The sequence below is a fragment of the Pogona vitticeps genome, chromosome 1 (genome assembly GCF_051106095.1).
Source record: "Pogona vitticeps strain Pit_001003342236 chromosome 1, PviZW2.1, whole genome shotgun sequence".
In the NCBI taxonomy this organism is placed as follows: domain Eukaryota; kingdom Metazoa; phylum Chordata; class Lepidosauria; order Squamata; family Agamidae; genus Pogona; species Pogona vitticeps.
In genome coordinates, this window is record NC_135783.1 from 321,689,110 (window position 1) to 321,712,602 (window position 23,493).

General features: G+C 41.9%; 2 protein-coding genes across 7 annotated transcripts in view; one reads left to right on the forward strand and one right to left on the reverse strand.

The window, feature by feature from the left end:
• GSTZ1 (glutathione S-transferase zeta 1) overlaps positions 1 to 1,302 on the forward strand; it is a 14,062-nt gene extending 12,760 nt beyond the window's left edge. For all 3 annotated transcript variants that reach the window (XM_072986483.2, XM_072986484.2, XM_020794378.3), the window contains one exon: positions 764 to 1,302. In XM_072986483.2, the coding sequence (XP_072842584.2) occupies positions 764 to 890 (127 nt within the window). In that variant the 3' untranslated portion in view covers positions 891 to 1,302. The remainder of the gene's footprint in view (positions 1 to 763) is intronic.
• LOC110079358 (uncharacterized) lies at positions 431 to 23,461 on the reverse strand. 4 transcript variants are annotated; one of them, XM_020794350.3, is made up of 13 exons: positions 22,850 to 23,461; positions 20,192 to 20,368; positions 18,628 to 18,733; positions 14,324 to 14,392; positions 11,861 to 12,086; positions 10,870 to 10,893; positions 9,575 to 9,697; positions 9,125 to 9,312; positions 8,622 to 8,821; positions 6,099 to 6,190; positions 5,435 to 5,489; positions 4,699 to 4,796; positions 431 to 4,606 (listed from the first exon to the last, which is right to left on the reverse strand). In XM_020794350.3, exons 1-13 carry the CDS (start codon positions 23,032 to 23,034, stop codon positions 4,362 to 4,364), a joined length of 1,788 nt encoding a protein of 595 aa, XP_020650009.3. In that variant the 5' UTR covers positions 23,035 to 23,461; the 3' UTR covers positions 431 to 4,361. The 4 variants fall into 4 exon arrangements, with proteins under 4 accessions (XP_020650009.3, XP_020650008.3, XP_020650010.3 ...); XM_020794349.3 differs by having other exon boundaries at positions 14,324 to 14,425; XM_020794351.3 differs by lacking the exon at positions 22,850 to 23,461 and adding an exon at positions 22,604 to 22,787 and having other exon boundaries at positions 14,324 to 14,425.
• Between the last annotated feature and the right edge of the window lie 32 nt (positions 23,462 to 23,493).

Sequence of the window (23,493 nt, forward strand, 5' to 3'; positions counted from 1 at the left end):
AGTACAAAGTTAAGCTTGGAGTCCAGTGTTGCCACTCATGGAAGTTCTGTAAAGGAATCTGCCCCTTTAAAGATCCCTCGTTTGTTTTATTCTCTGCCCTCTTTGATGTAAAGATCAGTTACACACACACACACACACACACACACACACACACACACACACACACACACCCTGCATTTCATACTCTTTATTCTTCTGATGGAGTTTGATCCTAGGTGACTGTCACATCAGTCTCTGGTGTCCATTCTACCAAGGTTCTAACTATTTTGCCAGTGTTTCGTTTTTCAAGTCCCAGCTTTGTTTCTATCAGTACTTGCTGCTGCCCAAACCTTTAAAAAGTTTCCTGAACCATCCCACTCTTCATAACTGTGTCTATGTTTTCTTCTCTTCCTCCCCCTTCATGGCAGTGATCTGCCTAATCTTTGGGATATTTTATTTTATTTATTTATTTATTCGATTTATATCCCGCCCATCTGGTATATTCTACCACTCTGTACCATCTCATAGTCAGCATATCATTGGAGTAAAGCACACCTCCAAGTTGAGGTGAGAAGATTATAGTGCCTGCTTTTAAAAAGGAATCACTTTGTAGCCTGAAAGATGGTATGCAGTCCTGTACTGGTGATTAACAGTGATGTTTGCACACTGCCTGTTAGGATTATTTCTCTGTAGGTAAAGTTGCAGTGCTGGGAAATATTCTCAAAATATACTGTTGTATTAACTGCTGTTCGTTCCATGTCTAATTCTTAATTTCTCTTGGCAGATTTAAAGTAGATCTTACTCCATACCCCACAATAAGCAGAATCAACAAAGCTCTTCTGGAATTAGAAGCATTCCAGACCAGTCACCCATTCCGGCAGCCAGATACCCCTCCAGAATTCAAAGCCTAAAGGCTTCTCAACTACGGCAGGGGAATCCAGCAGTTTGCCTGGAAGAGGATCGTCCCTTGGAGAACATGCAGAAAAGACCAAAAATTGAATGTTTTTCTCTGCCAGCTTCTGAAGAAACAGGACCAGAGGAAAAGAGATGAGCGGCAGTAGCATAATACACAACTACAGAAAAAACAGTCTCTTCTTGATCATGTTTAGTAACTGCAAATGGCATCATGAAGTGGGTAAACTCTATGGATCAATTGATACCATCCTGCTTGCTGCATTATTGATGGCAAAGGGTGCTTTTTTGAAAGATGGCATGTTCTTGGATACTGTATGTCATTCCTTATCTAAAGTTGTGTGATAAAGTAGAAAGAAGCAGTGGGGAATAATCAAAAGGGTATAAATTAAAGATTATAAATGAAAGTTATACCTCCACTACCCAGTAAAAATGCATGAATGAAGTAAAGCAACTACACAATATGCTTTATCTACAAGCACCTGAGATAGAGGTGTGACATCACAGTTCTTTATAAACACTGCCTGAGCCTGGAAAAAGGTGAGACGAACTAAAAGCCTACACATTTCTTCATTCATGGGAGGTAGGTAGCCCAATAACTGATACTCTATCTGTTTTTGTTCTTATCTGCCACCAGTATAGCAAAAACCGTATCTAATCTTGTTCCTGCATATTCATCAGCAAATCAGCCTATCACACTGATTTGCTTTAAAAAGGGAGTATTTTTTTAAAAAATCAGCAGCAGTCCAGACTACAAGCAAGCCCCCCTTTTTCTTCTTCTTTTCTTTTTAACAAACAGCATTAGAAGATGAATATTATCTCTGCAAATGCTTGGTCTCAACTTTCTCTCTTTTTGAAACCAGGCTGGAAAAGAGAAGGTACAAACTCATCACAGGTGGCACTTGAAGAATCGGTAGGTGGCATCAAGGCTTCCCACACTGATCACCAGATAACTACTGCGTTCAAAACTTCATGCATCTCTCACAGAGTATAGTATGGCCCTTTATTGTGGTAATTTAAAAAAAAATCTGGTGACTGGATTATCTGTTCTGTTCAGTCGTTTAGTCGTGTCCGACTCTTCGTGACCCCATGGACCAGAGCACGACAGGCCCTTCTATCTTCCACCGCCTCCCGGAGTTGTGTCAAATTCATGTTGGTTGCTTCGATGACACTGTCCAACCATCTCATCCTCGGTCGTCCCCTTCTCCTCTTGCCTTCACACTTTCCCAACATCAAAGTCTTTTCCAAGGAGTCTTCTCTTCTCATGAGATGGCCAAAGTACTGGAGCCTCAGCTTCAGGATCTGTCCTTCCAATGAGCACTCGGGGTTGATTTCCTTTAGAATTGATAGGTTTGTTCTCTTTGCAGTCCAGGGAACTCTCAAGAGTCTCCTCCAGCACCACAATTCAAAGGCATCAATTCTTCGGCGGTCAGCTTTCTTTATGGTCCAGCTCTCACTTCCATACAACACTACAGGAAAAACCATAGCTTTGACTATTCGGACTTTTGTTGGCAAGGTGGTGTCTCTGCTTTTTAAGATTCTGTCAAGGTTTGTCATTGCTTTCCTCCCAAGAAGCAGGCGTCTTTTAATTTCGGGGCTGCTGTCTCCATCTGCAGTGATCATGGAGCCCAAGAAAGTAAAATCTGTCACTGCCTCCATATCTTCCCCTTCTATTTCCCAGGAGGTGATGGGACCAGTGGCCATGATCTTAGTTTTTTTGATGTTGAGTTTCAGACCGTTTTTTGCACTCTCGTCTTTCACCCTCATTACAAGGTTCTTTAGTTCCTCCTCACTTTCCGCCATCAGAGTGGTATCATCTGCATATCGGAGGTTGTTGATATTTCTTCCGGCAATCTTAATCCCGGTTTGGGATTCCTCCAGTCCAGCCTTCCGCATGATGTATTCTGCATATAAGTTAAATAAGCCGGGGGACAATATACAGCCTTGTCATACTCCTTTCCCAATTTTGAACCAATCCGTTGTTCCATATCCAGTTCTAACTGTTGCTTCCTGTCCCACATATAGGTTTCTCAGGAGATGGATAAGGTGGTCAGGCACGCCCATTTCTTTTAGGACTTGCCATAGTTTGCTGTGGTCCACACAGTCAAAGGCTTTTGCATAGTCAATGAAGCAGAAGTAGATATTTTTCTGGAACTCTCTGGCTTTCTCCATAATCCAGCGCATGTTGGCAATTTGGTCTCGAGTTCCTCTGCCCCTTCGTATTATCCCTCTCACCTATTCCCATTTGCCTGCATCTTAGCTTGTACAAGAAGAATTATTGCTGTCCATGTACTGGAAATAAAAGAAGAACCCTTTAGATAGATGAATACATTTAAGATGCAAACTCAGGAGAAATCCAGATTTTGTTAAATTAGCAGCTGAAAATCTTCACAGATATACTGCTAAAGAAGCCTTTGCAAGCCAGACTAAGCCCAGTGGCTATGGGTTGCTCTTATTTACTATCTTGGTGCAACAACAGACTGTAATAATAGCAAGAGGAGTTAGTTGGCGCAGTAATTTGGCAGGAACTGAAGATCTTTACAACTTCATAGGGCTTGTAATTTGTCCTGAGAGACTAAGCAGACTCTTCTCCAAAATGTTAATTAGAGCAGTGTATGGTCTGCACTTAGCTGGTTGTATAGCTTAGTGAGTTGGGTAGAAGTCCTGAGTTTGATTCCCAGGTGCCTTCCAAAAGAAAAGCTAGCCAGTGTAGCCTTGGGCAGTTTGCACAGTCTCAGGATATTCCCCAGAAGCGAACAGAAAACTACTTCAGAATGCCATTTACTTAGAAAACCCTGGAAAAGGTCACAATGTTGCAATTGATCACAATATGTAATAGTTATTATTATAATTAAACTCCGCATGTATTCAGTTCTATAACAGAAAAAGGGAAGATCTTAGGACCAGGTTTAATCCTGCAGTTAAAATAATTTTGAGGCACCACAAGTGTGCTTGCTTCTCTTCACTACCACCAGCTAAGAGTCATATATTCAATAATCAGATCAATCTTCCTATGCATGCTTTATTATATAATTTGGTTTCTAAAGGGCATGGGGAAATAGAGAGACGTTTGCATAAAATATTGACAACTTTGGTCAAGAAGGGCAGGTGCAGCGAAAATACAGTGAAAGAATTCAGGCTTAGGTGATGCAATTCATAGTTAAGTAAAATACCCAAAGAACAAATTTCATCCCCTTGATTTTATAAACACTCTATAACATTTTCCAGACACTTTAAACATACTTTAGGAAAACAATGAAAACGTAGCCACTCAATTCAGTTGATGAATTATCACAAACCTTTCAGAGAGAGAGAGAGAGAGACAGAGAGAACTATCTTGACAACTCCTATTTTAATTTGACGATTTATGATCCCTGCTGTTACTAACTGGCAAAACAACCTGTAACTCCCTCCTTCCCTTTTATTCTTTTGAAATCCCCTATCTGCCCTTTCCCTTCTTTTTTGCTGGATCAGGATGGAGGCTCTGAGGCCCCTTTCACTTCTTCAAGGTCCAACTGGAGCTTACTAGTACTGTTGTAGAAGCGACCGGTACGGTCTGAACCTCCAAAGACCAGCACCATGCACAGGTTGTGCTTCCCTTGGCTCTCCTTATCCATGTCTGTCTGGTGAGAACAGGTCAGGTTGAGCAGCGTGTGGCCTGCTCGAGGCACAGAGCAAAGATCAGCATGCTTGACTGTGTTCCAAGTCAAAGTATCTGCAACAGGTGAGGGGTGGGGGGAAAAAGATGGTGGTTGATAGGAAACCTCTTGAAGCATCCCTACTGATGAGAGGCCTACAATGACCTACCCAAATGGAACGTAAAGGCATCCCGAAAGGCTCCTTTGGCATTGCAACCCCCACTTATCAGCACTTTCCGATCTGACACTGGGATGGCAGCATGGAAGCTGAAAGCAGACGAGAGCATCTCAGGAGTCAAAAGACTAACAAAAAGGCCTATAAGTCTCACACACACCATGAATTATATGATGCTCTCCTCTCTAGGACCATCATCTTTTACACTCAGCTATTATGTCCAGTCTCGGGCCTTCTGTTGTCTTAATCCTATTATGTCATTCATCTGCATAATCAAATCAGAAATGAGGCATCCATGGAGCAATAGAGAAAAGTAGTAACAATGGCAGAGGAATTGGAGGCAAAGGTTAAGTGAGCCTCCTACAACTCAAATGCTACAAATGAAATTACATTTAGGGTAAAATATTTCCTCTGGAATCTTCTCCCAAATCATTCTGCCTACAAATGCACCAGTGTCTATATCATGTTCCTAGAATCTTAGATATGGGCAGAGAAAGTGGTTGCTATTTTCACCCAGTATATGTTTACATTGAATTTCTCCTCAGTAATTAACACATTTGTTCTAAGAATAATGCCCCCATTTAAAGCTCCGCTCTTCCTCTAGCCCAGGCCCCAGGAATGCTGAACAATGCCTGACAGCACTAGAAATGAATTTGTCCTGCGGTCACTAGAACTATTCTTACCATTGCTGTGGCTACAGAACAAAGGCTGTTCCACAACTGGCTCTTACCTGCGAGCAGAAGGTTGTCCAGAAAGAAATGGAACCGATGTGTATTCCATGAAACCTGAAGGAGTTACACAGAAGAATAATCAGGGGAGATTCCACACACAAGGAACCTGTCACGAGCACAAAAGTTTTGTAGCATCTTAAAGGCTGAAGCATATTATGGCATAAACTTTAACAGACAAGAGGCTTCTTGGATCGGATGGATGATGTGCTATCCCCCTCGTAGCAGATAGATACACACAGTGTAGAGGAAGGAGAATGTAATCAGTGAAGTTAAATAGCAATGAAATATGCATGCATGTACATATATGTATGCCTCAAGTGAAAAAATGCTTTATGTTTTGGAAAAAAATTCTCATCCACAAAAACTCATGTTGCAACCAGTTTGGTAACCAAAGGTTCTGTGACACGACTCAACTGCTTTTGTTGCAATATACTTACAGATTACAAAGACTAATGGGTACCTTCTCCAAAATTTAAATAAATAAATAAAAGTCATTGCTTGCTTACATCACCCTACATCTTCTTCACATCACTACACAATTGCCTGACTTCAAGCAGCTTCTATCTCTGGACTTTCTTTTACCCCCAACAAGCACACAGCTGCCTAAATCCTGTTAAAATTGAGGCAACACACACACAAATGCTCACTGTGTCCCATTCTTACCCAGATCCAGGATGTGTGTGTCATTCAAGTATGTAGAAGTCTTCTGACCCCCAAATATGAGCAACTTGTTCCTCAGCAGAGTAGCTGAATGGCTGTGATACAGAGAGAACAGTGAATAAAGAACTGGAACACTAGTGACAGTCTCTAGAGCTCCGGTTCAAGTCATAAGGCTTCAGTGTCATTTTTCCTAGCTTAAGCCATCACACTGAGGATCTGAGCATTCCCATTGTGCAAGTCTTACATGAGCATCCAGTGCAGCTCCATCATTTCCGAAAGCTAGGAAGACCTTTCACAGAAAGGTGCAAACGTCTGGCCGCCTCTAACAAGGCCTTAACAAAATTAGAGTTACGGTGAAAGCTTTCAGGAAACTGACTGATTCCGATAATAACCTCCAGATTCAAATTCAAGGGGCCAATCTGAAATGCACAGCATATGAAGCATGGATGGCAAAAGCAGAAGGGCACAAATAAGAAGGAACAGATTTCAGCACCACCCAAGCCACTCTTAACGTTTCACTGAAGGAACCTGTAATTTAGTCCTGTGTACTGTATTACATATCTAGCATCCAACTCAAATGCAACTTCTACTAATTTAAATCTTTCCCTAACCATCTTTTCCATAACATATACAATTTACATAATTTTTCTACCTTTATCATGTCTTCACTTTCTCTCCTTTCACCTAACTAAGTTAAGACCCCAAATATTATAATCTTCTATGGATTATAGCAGTGGTGTCAAACTGTGGCCCTCCAGATGTTCTTGGCCTTCAACTCCCAGAAATCCTGGCCAGCAGAGGTGGTGGTGAAGGCTTCTGGGAGTTGAAGTCCAAGAACATCTGGAGGGCCACAGTTCGACACCACTGGATTATAGTATTTGGGGCTGCTCTAAAGCAAAAAAGCAAAGTGTGCTGCTTATATACCGCCCCATAGCGCTTCAAGCACTCTCTGGGCAGTTTATAAGTTAATTATGCAGGCTACACATTGCCCCCCCCCAGCGAGCTGGGTACTCATTTTACCAACCTTGGAAGGATAGAAAGCTGAGTGAACTTTGAGCCAGCTACCTGGGATTGAACCCCAAGTCGTGAGCAGTTTTGGCTGCAGTACAGCAGTTTAACCACTGCACCACGAGGCTCTAGCCTATTAAATCTTTTTCCCAGTCTTTTTCTGAGATCTACAATATCTTCGTTATTGGCTTACAGCCTACAGATCATTAAGTGGCACTCTGCTCATGAAATTGGACTTTTCTATTTCTCTTCTCCATACTGCAGTCCTCCTCAACCCAGCTGATCTCCATGGTGGAGGAATAGTGTAGAATATGACACAAGTGACACAAATGGGGAATTAGACCAAAATTGCAGACCTCCACACAAAAGTGAAAATACCTGCTGCTCATACTAGACCCAAGATATAGTTTTGGATCTTTTCACTGAAAAGTTATACAACAAGCTTCAAATTGGAGTGGGGGGAGGCAGAGTCTGTGGGGGGGGGAGCCAAGAAGGGGGTGTTGTTACTGTGTGCTGTCAAGTCGGAACCATCTTACAGCAACCCTATGAGGGCTTTCAAGGTAAGTGACATATTTAAGGAGTACCATATTTTTCCATTTATAAGATACCCCCCTTCTAACCCCCAAATTAAGAAAAATTAGCTGTGAGTATTCAGCCTCTGGGCTCAGAACATTGCACATTACAGGTCTCTGTTGAATCTGAGCCTACAGGCTCCACCTCGGTGTGTTCCAACCAGTTTGTTCAGCATCAGCTGACGTCAGTTCCATAAGGCTCATGACTGGAGGAAGTTAAGTCTCCTGTCTGTAGAAAGCTAAGCCTCATGATTGAAGGAAGCCTGTTTACAGGCATGGATCATTTTGCTATCTGCTCAGCAGTCTCAATTTACATTCGTGTATAAGATGCCGCTCGATTTTTAGCGTAATGATTTTAGGAAAAAGTAGTGTCTTACACATGGAAAAATATGGTAGGTTTACCAGTTCCACTTCCCCAGTGAGTTTCCATGGCCAAGTGGGGATTTGAGTCCTGTTCTCCAGAGTCCGAGTCCATCACTCTATCCACTAAACTACACTGGGACAGAATTAGCTGCCCAGAGTGGTAGAATATACCAGATGGGTGGGATATAAATAAATAAATAAATAAATAAATAAATAAATAAATAAATAAACAAACAAACAAACAAACAAACAAATAAATAAATAAATAAATAAATAAATAAATAAATAAAAGTGAGTAAATTTATTTCAAGCAAAAAGCTTTCTGACGGTGCATCAGCTAAACGTCAGGAGCAGGATTTACACAGGGTTGTCTCCTCAGGATCCCTGTACGTCAATGAAGGAGCATTATTAAGAATTCTCAAATGAATTGTGCATTAGTTACTTAAAGCTACCTCAGAAAGAAAAATGAAAATGAGCATGAGAGGGAAGGAGATAGACATCACAGTTTTACCCTCTGGGTAAGGAAAAAGATCAAGCAAACAACATTTTCTTTTCTAGACTCCTCTGAGATCTGAAAGCTCACCCAAGTCTAGGCAGGGGCTTCTCTCCCTCAATAATAGGCTGGTACCAGATCTCATATTCTGGGTTAAAAATGAAGAGTGCATTACTGCAGGCTCCAGTCTCCAAGGATGACATTTTAGGGAAAGCACCTCCAAAGATAAATAGCTCCTTGCGATAGATGGTTGCACTGTGGTAAGCCAGTGTAGGTATTTTCCCTTTAGCCTGAGGAACAGATTTCCAGTTACAATACATCATTGGCACGTTAGGCTGACAAGCTTCTGCTGGTGGCATCACTGAGTAAGATTCCTCCAGTTCCTGACAGATCTCAAAGAGTATCTGTTCCAGTTATTTATTTATTTCACCTGTGATGTGAGTGAAGTACCTTCTTCCAAGGCCTAAAAGCATGCTTACAGAAAGAAGTGCATAAAAAGCAAAGGCAGAAAGAGAAATCCCACACATGTTCACAAAGTGACCTAAACAACATCTCTTTTTGGTGCCTAACACTTTGCTCCTCTTGCAACTCACAGACACATGAAGCCACTTCCAAGATGCTGTGTCCAGGATATAGATGCTGCCATAGCGTTTCCCCTCCCTCATACCCCCAAAGATGTAGATGCGTTTTGTATCTGGGTCATAGGTGGCACTGTGGCCCCGTGAACACTGCGCTATAGAATCTTGGTCTGGGAAATCCATGGGGAACCAGAAGTCACTGTCTGCAAAATCAGCAACAGAAGATGCAATACATGTAAGAGGAAAAAATAGATGAATCAGCCATTAGTATGCTCAGAGTCACCTTTCTTACTGCTGGGACTGAAATACTGCACAACAGGCATTTTAGCTTCAAATTTACAGATCTAGTAGAGACTCTGAGATTTCCCATCTGAAATAAACCCACGATTATGCGCTCAAATTTCCCTCCATCACTTGAAGATGGATAAACATTAATGCATCAGTAGAATCACAAAAGTGTCTTACCAATTTCTAGTTTCCAGAGAGCATCTTTGCAACATTGCTGATTAGCTCCTTCACCACCAATCAGTACTGCAGTTTCAGGGTCACTCAGGCACATAGCATGGCACCATCGAGGACTTGGGCATACTAGAGAGAACAGGCAGTACTGGAGACAGCAGAACTAGACTACAGAATTTGACTTATTATGGAGGGGTAATCCAGGTGAGAGACCTTTCCCCACAAAGCCAGAATGCAAAACATGGGTGCTTATGCACTATGTTATTTGAGGTGCAATTATCCCAGTTTGTTCACCCAATTTCCACTGGGCATCAACACACGGTAAAATCATCAAATTGTTCATATGTGTTTTTCCTTTTGTACCTTTTGTATTTCTCAGACTGCAGAAAATATAATTTCCTTTGAAAAAGAGAGGGAAAGAATAGGACAATCTGGAGGTTTTTAAACAAGAGGTGGGATAGCCATCTGTCAGCAATACTTTAGTTGTGCTGCAGCAGAGGGTTGGACTTGATTACCGCGGGCCTCTTCCAGCTCTACAATTCTCTGATTTTAGTTTTGGAAGCACAACTTGTCTTAGTAATAAAAACCTTCTTTCTGTGCAGGGTGAAATTCAGGTATGCACAGTGATATACTGAGGAAATGAGTGTAATGCACACCTTCACTATTAACTTTCTGATCAGCCCTATTTTATTACTTATAGGAGCCTCATGGTGCAGTAGTTAAACTGCTATACTGCAATCAAACTGCGCTCACAACCGGGGGTTCAATCCCAGGTAGTCGGCTCAAGGTTCGCTCAGTCTTCCATCCTTCTGAGATCAGTAAAATGAGTTCCCCGCTTGTGTGAGGGGTTGTAGTCTGCATAATTAATTTGTAAACCATCCAGACAGTGCTTTAAGCACTATGGGGTAGTATATAAGCAACATTGATTTTGCTTTGCTTTACTTGTGTTTATACATTTTGATTAGTATCAACATCTTTTGAATACATTTAAGTATGATATTTGCACAAAAATACTTACATGAAAAGACTATTACAGCTATGTTTAGTGAAAATAATCAATTATTCTAATCAAATGGTTGATTAAGGAACACTGCTGAAATATATTATACCTACACCTACCCAGCCACTCCTGGCTATGTCATGATTATTATGGATTGTTCATAGCACCATGTACACACCAAAGAGTTACAGTCTAATAAAGCAAAGGAAGTCAGTACAAATCTATATGTAATAGAAAATATAAGAATAATGATTGTGCATTACAGGAGTAGCAAAAAAATATTCAATATTCATGTATTTACCTTGCAACTCTTTGACGTCCAAGTCTGGAGAGAGAGAGAGTACACAGAAGTTATTTCCTTACTGCAAGCATTTCTTATTAAAGATTTTCAATTCTGGGTCTTGCATTTACTGTACAGTATATCAGAAATATAAGATACGCTATTATTTTATAAACAAAGATTACAGAGTTGCCACTATACCTTAAATTCATGTATTTTAGAATGCACTCTCAAAATAAACTAAAATCCATCATGATATATATTTTTGTTGTTTTAGGCAATGAAGACCAAATTATATGTAATCATCATCTTAGAACTATTGAACATACAGTGTGATTTTTTTCCCCAATTGGAAATAGCAGCTACATAAGGCACGATCAATATCAGGCCTGCAGCATGCAGAGGGATTAATCTAGATGATAATTACACCCCCAAAGCTGAAGTTATCAAGATACAGATAGCAGTTGCACAATCTGTCTTTTGCTTTGCTTATTCCACCACCTCATCTTCTGAAAACTCTTTCCAGAGGGTCGAGAGATCCTTCCAAACTTTTGATCACAGAGAGATGCAGTGCAAGAAGGGGGGGAATAGTCAGAAAACAGATTTAAAATTTTTGTGCTGCAAGGAGTTCCAACCGGTGCAAGACTCCTTGGTCCTATTTCTAGTTATTCTCCTCTTCTGCGGCAGCCCTTTCAAACACAGCCTCCACTGATCAAGGGAGTTCTCTGACTCTCTGCAGTCTGTTTTTGGGGAAGGTGGCCAGAAGCGGCAAGTCAGAGGAGGGGAAAAGAAAGCTTGATTGCCAGAGTTGCCTTCCACCTGTGCAGCCACTGGAAACACAACCTATCATGCGTAATGATTTTGAAAAGCAGACCAAGCGGTATCATGAAGTGGAATGAAATGAAACTTTGGAATTCATTGAAGTAGAAACACTTCACCCAATACTAAAAGGCTGCACACAGCTATGCTGGTCTTGGAAAGTGGCTTTAGCCCCAATTATTAAGGACCTCACCTTCAGATTCATGTTGCCCTTCAGCTGCTGGGAGTTCAAAGAGAGCTCTCCTGGTTTTATTTAGCTGAACTGGATTAGGCAGGCATGTTTTCTTCCTGGTCTCAGGTTCTACTTGTGTGGGGCTTATTTTTGGATCTGGAAGCAGCAGCATCTTTTCTAATAGTGGAGAGAATTTCTTCTCAGCCAAAACTTTTTTAGAAGTGACGGTTGAACTCTGGCTTTTAACCTGTTACATAGAAAACAAGTCAGAATTATATTGCTTGTGGGCTTTCAAAAAATGATGACAAGGGTGCATAATAAAAAGGGCTCACTATGGCATATAGTAAGGGTGGGCAGATTGGAAGGTCCAGAAGTCATTTTACAGCCCTTGGACATGTCACGAACCTCACTGGCATCATTTTGGCAAAACCAAGAAGTAAGTAATGTTATACTTTTCTCAAAAACGTATTTGAGCTAAAGTAAGGTGCCCGAGGAGTAACCTTATTTAAGAGAAGAATTACAACCACAGGAGCTTCTGAAGGCATGTTGTTGTTTAGTTCTTAAGTTGTGTCCAACTCTTTGTGATCCCATGGACCAGAGCACGCCAGGCCCTCCTGTCTTTCACTGCCAGAGTTGGGTCAAATTCATGTTTGTCGCTCCAATGACACTGTCCATCCATCTCGTCCTCTGTCGTCCCTTTCTCCTCGCCTTCATACTTTCCCAACATCAGGGTCTTTTCCAGGGAGTCTTCTCTTCTCATGAGATAGCCAAAGTATTGGAGCCTCAGCTTCAGGATCTGTCCTTCCAGGGATTGATTCCTTTCAAAATGGATAGGTTTGTTCTCCTTCAAGTCCAGGGGACTCTCAAGAGTCTCCTCCAGCACCACAATTCAAAAGCATCAATTCTTCAGCAGTCAGCCTTCTTTATGGTCCAGCTCTCACTTCCATAGATCACTACTGGAAAAACCATAGCTTTGACTATGTGGACCTTGGTCGGCAAGGTGATGTCTCTGCTTTTTAAGATGCTGTCTAGGTTTCTCATCACTTTCCTCCCAAGAAGCAGGTGTCTTTTAATTTCATGGCTGCTGTCACCATCTGCAGCCATGGCGCCTAACGAAGGTAAAATCTGTCACTGCCTCCATATCTTCCCTTTCTATTTGCCAGGAGGTGATGGGACCAGTGGCCATGATCTTAGTTTTTTTGATGTTGAGCTTCAGACCATTTTTGGCACTCTCCTCTTTCACCCTCATTACGAGGTTTTTTAATTCCTCCTCACTTTCTGCCATCAGAGTGCTATCATCTGCATATGTGAGGTTGTTGATATTTCTTCTGGCAATCTTAATTCTGGTTTGGGATTCATCCAGTTCTGTCTTTCGCATGATATATTGTGCATATATGTTAAATAAGCAGGGGGACAATATACAGCCTTGTCGTACTCCTTTCCCAATTTTGAACCAATCAGTTGTTTCAGATCCAGTTCTAACTGTTGCTTCCTGTCCCACATATAGACTTCTCAGGAGGCAGATAAGGTGGTCAGGCACTCCCATTTCTTTAAGAACTTGCCATAGTTTGCTGTGATCCACAGTCAAAGGCTTTTGTGTAGTCAATGAAGCAGAAATACGTAGATGTTTTTCTGGAACTCTTTGGCTTTCTCCATAATCCAGCGCATGTTAGCAATTTGGTCTCTAGTTCCTCTGCACCTTCGAAATCCAGCTTGTACTTCTGGGAGTTCCCGGTCCACATACTGCTGAAGCCTACCTTGTAGGAGTATAACCTTGCTAGCGTGTGAAATGTGTCTCCCTTTTAAAAAACTTTTTTTGTGACATGAAAGCTATGGAACCCACAAAAGCAGTTCTGGGCCCAGAAGTCACATTATTTTCACTCTCCATATAGTACTGGGCGCTTTATAGAGGGTGTCTGAGTTACTAGAGAGCTTTTGCTTCTATTATGCTCCATTTGTAAGCATCCAGGAGCCCTCTGCTTAGATGCAAAGCAGGATGCCTGATTACATGGCCCATTTCATAATGAAGTCACGGCATTTAAAGCATGATTACAACAATACCATACCCTTTTAGTTTTAGAACTTCAAATGAGACCCACAGCCACTCGTTTAGATCTATGAATTTCAGCACATTACAGAGAAAGATGTGGTAAAACTTCATTTTCCAATAGAAGGTGTAATGTCATATAAATGCATGGTTATCTACACTGGAAAAACAACATTCTTGCAAGCAGAAAATAAGCTTAAAGGGCAGGAAGCTCTCATAGTATCATCTTCTTAATATACTAGCAAACATTTTTATGTGGGCAATATATTAGGAAGATAGCACAAGTCTTCAACCTCCAAATATCTGCATTGCAAAAAAGCACAGTCCAGAACTCTGCTATGTATTTGTATAACCTGCACACTAGCTGGTTGCATCCTAGAGTCAGAATTTTTTGCAAGACTATTATCAAGAAGAAAACTCCCATAGATAAAACCTACCTCAGAAGGCTCATCCAATCCCCGAACAGCATCTTCTGGTAGAACGGGTGACTGACTGGGTTCTAGAGCCTGAAATGGGCGAGTGGGGGTGCTGTTGAACAACTAAGAAGGAGATGCAGGCATGAAAATGCTAGTTTTAATCTTACTCAAAATGTAATATACAAATAAGGAAGAAGGAATAATCGTAACTATGGGCAGGGAGATTGCTAACACTGAGGGTTTGATCGGCTGGCTAAGGGAAAACGGTTGAGAATACAACAGTTGTATCACATAATAAACATTATAAGGTGGTATGTGAAGAATTCTTTCCAGTCTGTAGCTCCATTCAAATGTGCCAGGGCTCCCATTGAGAATGGCTGCTGTACAGAATAGTATAGAAAGAGGAGAAAGCTAGTAAGGGACCCAGCTGGGCTTGTAATAAAAAGCAGGAGCTAGCAAGCTGTTGACATGCCTGATAAGAGACAGAAAAGGAAATGTTTTGTAACACTATTCTGAAAAAGCTTTTTTGGGACACAGGTCTGAACTATAATCTGAATTCTAATAGTACTTTCCCTGGAAAAGTGTAAAAACTAATGGTTGTCAGCAGAGATCTGCCTCTTTTTTGGACTGAAACTCCCAGAATTGCCCAGGCAGAATTCTGGGAGTTCCAATCCACAGACCTACATCAACAGACACCTACATTTTGTTTACTTGTAGCAGAGCCCACCCCTTCACGGATTGCTACCTTGTCGTGGCGAAGGGCCTTGAGTAATTCAGAGAAGCTAGGCCATGCAGGGACACCCAAGACAGAGAGATCATAGTGGAGAGTTGTGACTGAACGTGATTGTAGCGTTCACCCTTTGTTAGGTACTGTATAAGTCATGTATTATTCATACTGTGTGCTAATGTTGTTGAGAGGCGGAGCCAAGAGAGGTTAAAAGGCGGAGCCTGAGAGGTCAGTCAGTCAGAGTGAGTTGGTGAGACAAAAATCCTAAAAATCTATTAGAAGCAGGTGAAACAGCTGATTACATTGGGGAGATTTGAAGCCACAGGTTCTCTGGGGTAAATTTTAACAGGCAAAACTGGGACAACCATAAGAAACCCTTTAATAAAAATGTCCTCAGCAAAACAACAGGAAAAGAAGGCCAGAGTAGCACCTCACCTAAATTAGCACGGCCTAGTTCTCAGACCCAAATGAACTGTGAGAAAATGTTACGATTGAACAGGTCTCCTCAGAATGAGCGAAGGACTTATAAAGTGTTATAACTGTGAAGAGTTTGGGCATTATCAGGCAAATTGTATGAAAAATAAGAGTAAAAATTGGAAAGATGATCAGAACAAGAAAGTGTACTGTTTAAAACCAGTTGAAGCCACTGAGGGAGGCTGTAACAATGGTGGTTCTGTCTCCATGGCAACCGGCACAACAGAAAATTCTGATCTGCCACTAACCCAGGTTGTTCATTGTTTTCTGGTAAAGGCAGAAGATATTTTAGTTCATAACCCTGGTGAGTGGATTCTTCTTAATGAAAAGTCTTACATTGGAGTGATTGATATTTGTTCTAACATAACCCTGTGCCATCCTGATGTGATTCCGAAAGAACAAATTCTTCCAAACCAAACTATTACAATCAAGGGAATATCTACTCCATTGATTTTACCCATGGCTAAAGTAAAAATAAACTATAGAGATTGGATCGGAAATTGAGACGTGGCAATTTCTGATCGAATTCCTGCACCTTGTTTAATTGGGTTAGATCTCACTAAGCATGTGCAGAATGCTTGTGAAGTAACAGGTTCCCTGAGAGAGCAGTTAACAATCCCTGAAGGAAAATGGATTCCCTAACCTATGAATCTATCCAGGGAGTTAGAAAAGAACCATGAGGTAACAAAAATGGCTGATGAGGTTATTTTGAAAACCTCTAATGATCTTTTCTGTATTGCGGAATAGATGGAAGATAGTACTTCGAATGATTGTACTACAAAAGTTAGAGAGAATCCCATTCCACTGACCCCTGAACACCCAGAGAGGTGTATGACTGATAAAGATGTGATATATATAGAGGATTTACATTTGATAGAGCACGTTAAGAGTGCTTTTATACTTACACGCTCAGAAGGGGGCCAGGAATCACCGGCTGCAGCAGAAATGGCTACAGTAGCAGAGGGAAGCCTGGAGGGGAAAAGTCTCTTTGGAAGTCAGCCTAATTATCGTCCAGAAGCTGATCTTATGCTTCTAAAGAATCCAAATAAAACTAGTTTGCCTCAGGAGCAGGAGGAGAAAATTAGTTTGGTAGGTTGCTTTGAAGCAGCCACCAGTACACCCATCTTATTATCTCCTGAATGTCCTGAAAGGTCTTGCCTGGATAAGGAGCTTTTATACAGAAAAAAGTTCTTAGAAGTGGCAGAGCCAAGCTTGGGAAGTACTCCTGAAAAAGAGAAAGGCTTATATGAGGCACAGGAGCTCTGACGTCTTAAAGAGGGACGCATCCAGAGATGTTCGGGAGGAGGAGAGGGAACTGCCTACCCTTTCCCCATCTGAGAAAGAGAAGCCCCAAGCCAGACTTAAAGCAGACATCACTAACAGACGACAAGCAGAGGACATCCAGTGGACAACCGAGTGGCCAATGACCTCCAGTCGACGGAAGAGAACGCGGAAGAAGGAGCCAGCGATCATCAGAGGGACCCCTGAGTGCCAGCAGCCGTGTGTCCAGCTGAAGGAGGCAGTAATGACCGGACCAGTCCACGGTACACCTTACTACAATGGGAAGGTGAAAGACTTGGACTTTGCAAACCATGGAGTAACAGAGACTCAGATGGTACCTCGAAAGCCAAATGACTGATGCGGGGAGATAAACCAAGCTGATAATGTTGTAAGAAATGTTTTGTTTGTGTACAGTGTGGAAAAACTGAATATTGAGGAACTGAAATGTGGAGAATGATTCAAGGACTTCTAAAACAAACTGGAATGGACTATTGATTTACTGGTTAATTGTGTTTACTGGGAATGGTCGATCTTCAAGAGATACCCTCCATACAGTGAGGCAACCACTCCCAGGAAGTAACATGGCAGCACAGAAAGCAAAGCTAGACTAGGCCATACAGCCTTGGGTTTAGGCCAGATGAATATCTTCAGGTTAATAAACTATAGATGTCTTTAGGTGTGGGTCTGCGCAGTGGAACACAAAAAATTTCCTGGAGAAATCTGGGAGCTGGAGTTAAAAACAAAAAATAAATAAATGGCAGATCCTTAGTTGCCAGACAGCTCCAAGCAAACTGCCTTCCTAGATGCATTTCAATCATACTTCAGGTCTAGTCTTGGCATTGAAACTGCTTTGGTTGCCCTGAGGGATGACATTTAACAGGATAGACACTTGGAGAGTGCCAATGAATCTATCCACCGTGGCCTCTTACTAACTTTCAACACCACTGATCAAGGTGTATATTTCTTATCTGGAAAGGCTGTTCAGTTCAGGTGTAATAGCACTGCTTTTTGACCATTCTGCTTATACCTGAACAGCTTCCTAGTATTGGGAGAAATTACTATTTGACTGAGGGAATTTATACTGGAAATCACAGTTCAGAACAGGGAATCACATTTGACAAGAAAAGGCACAGAGATGGATACTGGGTTAGAGTTTAAGAGGGTTATTTTCATTTTAGTTGACCTGCTTTGATTTGTGTTTTAACCTGTTTTTGTTTATTTTTAATTGGATTTGTTTCATTTGAATGCTTATTTATTTTATTTTATTTATTTATTTATTTATTAGATTTTTATCCCACCCTTCTAGACAATGTCTACTCAGGGCGGTTTACAATACAATTATTCATAAAGCAGTTAAAACAACAATTAAATCAGCAATAAATTATTAATCAAGGTGGGAAAATATAAACAAAAAACTAAGTAAAAAATAAAAATCAAGTATTGACAAGAGGGAAAGCCTGCCTAAAGAGCCAAATCTTTAATTGGCTCTTAAAAACACCCAGCGAGGCTGCCAGGCGGATCTCTGACAGCAGGCTATTCCAAGTCGAGGGGCCACTGCCGAGAAGGCCCGGTTTCTAGTTCTTTCTTTCCGGGCCTCTCTCGGCGGTAGGCCCCTCAGCCATCTTTCCTGGCTATGGCGATTGACTCGAGTAGATCTAGGTGGGAGAAGGCATTCTGCTAGATATCGAGGTTGCTTTGTTACCCATCTTGAGTGCTATTTTTTGACATTTAATAAATAAGACACTCAATTTCTAATTTGAATATATACATAACATACATTTAATGACTAGAAATCAGGAGCCAACGAGAAGAAGAAAAAACTGGGGCACCAGAATTTTCTTACCGGCTCATTAACAGTCAAGAGAAGTTTGAAAGGATGGCCGCTCTGCACCTCTTTAAATGAAGCCATCAGAACATCCACCCTCCAGGCACCTTCCCACACAAAACACCTGTGTGAGAAAACACATAGACACATATCACTGGCCAGTTTTTTTCCTACAGTAGTTTTTTCTGTACAATGACGAGATGTTTGTATGATTCAGAGACTGCTCTGACATAATTGAGCAGAGAACAGAAGACAGATCTGAAACGTAAAACTAACATGACATCCAGGAAATGCCACATGACAGAACAGGTGGCAAATACAGTGTTAATCCCTGAAGACTGAAGTTGAGATATAGCTGTTGTGGGTTTTTCGGGTTCTTTGGCCATGTTCTGAAGGTTGTTCTTCCTGACATTTCGCCAGTCTCTGTGGCTGGCATCTTCAGAGGACTGGAGTAGGAGCTCTGTCCATGCTCTGTTGCTGTTTGTTGGATAGTTGAGTGTTTATAGCTGTGGGAACAGCTTTTGTCTTTTTTCAGGAGATAGGGTGATCAGCATGTTTTTGTTGTGATGGGGGGGAGAGATTATCTGTCACTGTGATTGTTGGGTGTCCTTAGCTGGTCTTTTTTGTGCAATGATCCCTGGCCCTTGTGGCTGGGTAGAGTTCATTGACCTTTTGCAGGCTGTATTTTTCAGAATTGGGAGCCAGGCCGCATTTAGTTTTAGGCCTTCTTCCTTTTTGTTTAAGTTCTGTTGATGTTTTTGGATTTCAATGGCTTCGCTGTGCAGGCTAACATACAGATTGCAGGTGTTGTCCAGTACTTCAGTATTTTGAAATAGATCATGGCCAGCTTGTTTTAGGGCATGTTCAGCTACTGCCAATTTTTCCAGTTGTTTTAATCTACAGTGTCTCTCATGTTCTTTGATTCTGGTGTGAATGCTGTGTTTTGCGGTTCCAATATAGACCTGTCCACAACTGCAAGGTATCCAGTATACTCCTGCAGTGGTGAGGGAGTCCCTTTTGTCCTTTGCTGACCGTAACATTTGTTGTAGTTTTATGGTGAGTCTAAATGCTGTTTGTAGGTTGTGTTTTTTCAAAAGTTTCCCCATGCGGTCCATGACCCCTTTGATTTACATCAGAAATACTTTATTTGTGGGTGGCTGTTTTTCCTCTTCAGTTTGGTGTTGTTTTCTTGGTTTAATGGCTCTTTTGATTTTGAAAAAAGACAAAAGCTGTTCCCACAGCTATAAATACTCAACTATCCAACAAACAGCAACAGAGCATGGACAGAGTTCCTACTTCAGTCCTCTGAAGATGCCGGCCACAGAGACTGGTGTAACGTCAGGAAGAACAACCTTCAGAACACGGCCAAAGAACCCAAAAAAACCCACAGCAACTATCAGATCCCGGCCGCGAAAGCCTTCGAGAATACATTGAGATATAGCCCTTAACATTAGCATGATGGCTAGACCTGACATTTCTCTCAGTTTAATCTGGAATTTTAAAGCATTCACAATATATTTGGGAGCCACCTAGTATGCTAACTATATTTTAATACTTGCAGAAAAAAATATCTAGAATTTACCTCCTTTCAGGTCCCAGCTCGCCAATTCTTTGTGGCTTAATGTCTGGATTGACTAATATGTCCACAGAGATGCTTGTCTTCTGAGAAAAGTGGCTCCAGTCACCTAATCCAAAGATTACTAAGTGTTTTGGCAGTGGAAGTGGTAAGCGAGTCTGGTAAAATTTCCGATGGCATTTGCTTGGACAGGACAAGAAAATGCATACAGTATCATTATTTCAACAGAAAGGAGAAGGGACAGAGCTTGAAAAAGTTGTTTTGAACACGGATCCCAGAATCCCCAAATAGACGTAGTCAAAAATAGTGTTCCTAAACTGGGGGATGCGTACAGATGTATGGAGTGATTTACCTGGTTTTTTAGAGATGTCCCTCCCCAATGCCCAATCTATGAACAATTTCTGTATAATTCTGAAGTTTCCAACCATATTGCAAACACAACAGTTGGACTGATGAAAGAGGAGGCCCACAAAATGTATGGAACCCTAACATTTATTAATCAAACGAAAAATATATAAGACTTTATTAAGTGAATGCAAATATGCCTTTAAGGTGTACCACCTTGCCCCAGCAATTCACGTTAAGAGAAAAGGGTGCACAAGCTTTTGTTCTCACATGCCATCAAGTCTCTCCCAACTAACAGGGAGGCTCTGAATTAATAGCCTTCAAAGATTAACAGTTCTGGTCAGCTATTGTTGAGAGGCCTCCTTCGTTAAGTCAACCCATCTCATGCTTGGCTGGTTCTTTTCCTACTGCCTTCCACTTTTTCCTAGCATAACTGTCTTTACCAGCGAGTCTTGTCTTCTCATAATATACCCAAAGTATTACTGTAACAGTAAAGATTCCACTTTTTTTGTCCTCCTGGTGGCCCACGGTATCCTCCAACATTATATTTCAAATGACTCAGTTTATGTCATTAGCTTCCTTCACTGTCATTTTCACATCCTTACATAATATGGAACCAATTACCATAGTCGGTGGTGAGTGCTCCAACATTGGAGGCATACAAGAAAAATTTAGACAACCACCTGGCAGATATCCTTTGATTTGTATTCCTGCATTGAGCAGGGGGTTGGACTCCATGGCCATTTCCAATTTAAGTACATACTGTAGTCTACGATTCTAGTAACACCATAATATCTTGGCCTTCTGTGTCATATCCTTGCTCTTAAGAAATGTTCCTAGTTCTTTCATAACTGCCCTTTTGAGCCTTAGTTGTCTTATGTCTTGGTTGCAACCTCCATTTCGATTGATTATTGAACCAAGGTATAGAAAATCTTTAACAATTTCAGTGTTTTCACTGTCAACTTCATAGCTAAATACAGTGGGGTCTTGACTTAAGAACGGCTCGAGTTAAGAACATTTTGACTTAAGAACCACTCTCATAGGAAAATATTGACTTGACTTAAGTACTTAGATTTGAGTTAAGAACTGAAAAAAAACCACGTGGGAGGCAGGGAAAGTCCAAAATTTGAACTTTCAGTTAACTGTTGGCCAGTGAAAAGGGTGCCTGTCTGCTTCCTCACTCCTCCCAGCGTTTAGAGAGTGGATTGGGAGTCTTCAGACTGCCTGGTACTGCCTGGACTGTATTTTCCCTGCCTTCCCTGAACCTTTCTTGACCTAAGAAAAAAAGAAACAAAATATCCCCCCTCTAGTGGTTGAAGGCGGAATAGCAGCTTCCCATTAGTTTCTATGGACGGAAAAGAGCAGATACGGATCAAATGGTTCTCAATGCATTCCTATGGGAAATGCAGATTTGACCTGAGAACTTTTTGACTTGAGAACCGCCTTCCAATACGGATTAAGTTCTCAAGTCAAGACCCCACTGTAATAGTTCAGCCGTCAGGATTTTTATTGTATTAAAGTTCAATTGCAATTTGAACTTTGTTTGCACTTTTGGATTTTGCAAAGAGACCACACAACTGTTTTTTCATGAATGATGTGGAACCCCTACATGAGGCAGGATATGCACATCCCATCAAAACTGTCCTCTTTTGCACTTACAGCACAGTTGGATGGGTAACTCTTCTTAAGAGCCCAGGAGCTTCAGTAGACAACACTTCCCCTTGCTCAACCCCCCCCCAACCCTGAAAAAAAACCCAGTCAAACAATAACAATCCATACGATCCAGAAGCATCTGAAATACTTTTTTTGCTATTTAAATCTCAGTCCCCTCCCAGCCTGATCATGGTGAGAGAAAAAAAAAGGAAACTATCCCACGGAAAACTGGCCAGGAAAAAAAAACAATTAGCATGCTCTGCTTTTATACCTTAGCAACAGATGACATGCAAAAATGTTAAGCATTTCAGAAGTGCAAAAAAAATCTACAAATATATGTCTGATCAGGAATTTGCTCCTCCTCACACATATACTAGGTTTGATTTTTTTTAAAAGAGCAACAAGTCCACAGGTACACACCTCACAGACAGTGAAAAAAAATTCACAGTTGCTTTTAGCGTCATAGGTGAATATACCAAACAGAACTCTCTGCGTGAGGGTGAAACCTGAAGCTGCAGGAATGGTCAACCGACGGTGCGGCGTCAGTCCTGCTCAATGGCTATCGTTTCCCCGCCTAATTTTGATTTCCTTCCTACTCTGCTCCTCAGTGCTTGGAGAACAGATCTCTGCCTCTTGAGTAGGCCCACCGGCGCGCAGAGGTCTCACCTGCTGAGCTGTCGGGGCGGCTCATTCGGAGACCAGAGAACGTAGAACGCCAGCCCGCCCTTCTCCGCGGCGGCCTCAAGGGCTCGGGGCCGCTGACTTACCACAGCCCCAGGTGCCCAGCTCCACCGGCGGCGGGGAGTCCTCAGTCCCCTGGACGCCAAAAAACCGCAAGCAGGAGAGAGCATGGCGGGAAGAGCGGCAGAAACGAGAAGGGGCGCTTTAAGACCGAGACAATGGAAACGGCGGGAAATACACAGTGGGCAGGGGGCTCCTGGGGGGGGGCGCGAATAGAGAGATGCCTCTTGCTCCCAGAGGGACAAATTTCTCTGTCCCCAATCCAGGAGGGTCCTTTCTAAGCACAGGCGCGGGGCGGCTGCTTCAGAACCTCCCTTAATATTAAATTATTAGAGAAGGGGACACCGGCACTCTGTAGCAGCTCAGAGGCGATTATAGTTCTGCATATTCCCCGCCTGGGCCCTCAGGTACCCCAAGCGGCAGCTGCTCCCTGTCCGAAGATCTTTATCAGCTTCAGGTGTGCCCAATGCGACCACGATTCGCTTACTTCGGGACTGCTGGTGGATTTTGGCTCGTATCTTCGCTTTAAAACGGAAGGAAAAGAAAGCTTGCTGATGGCGCAGCACGTG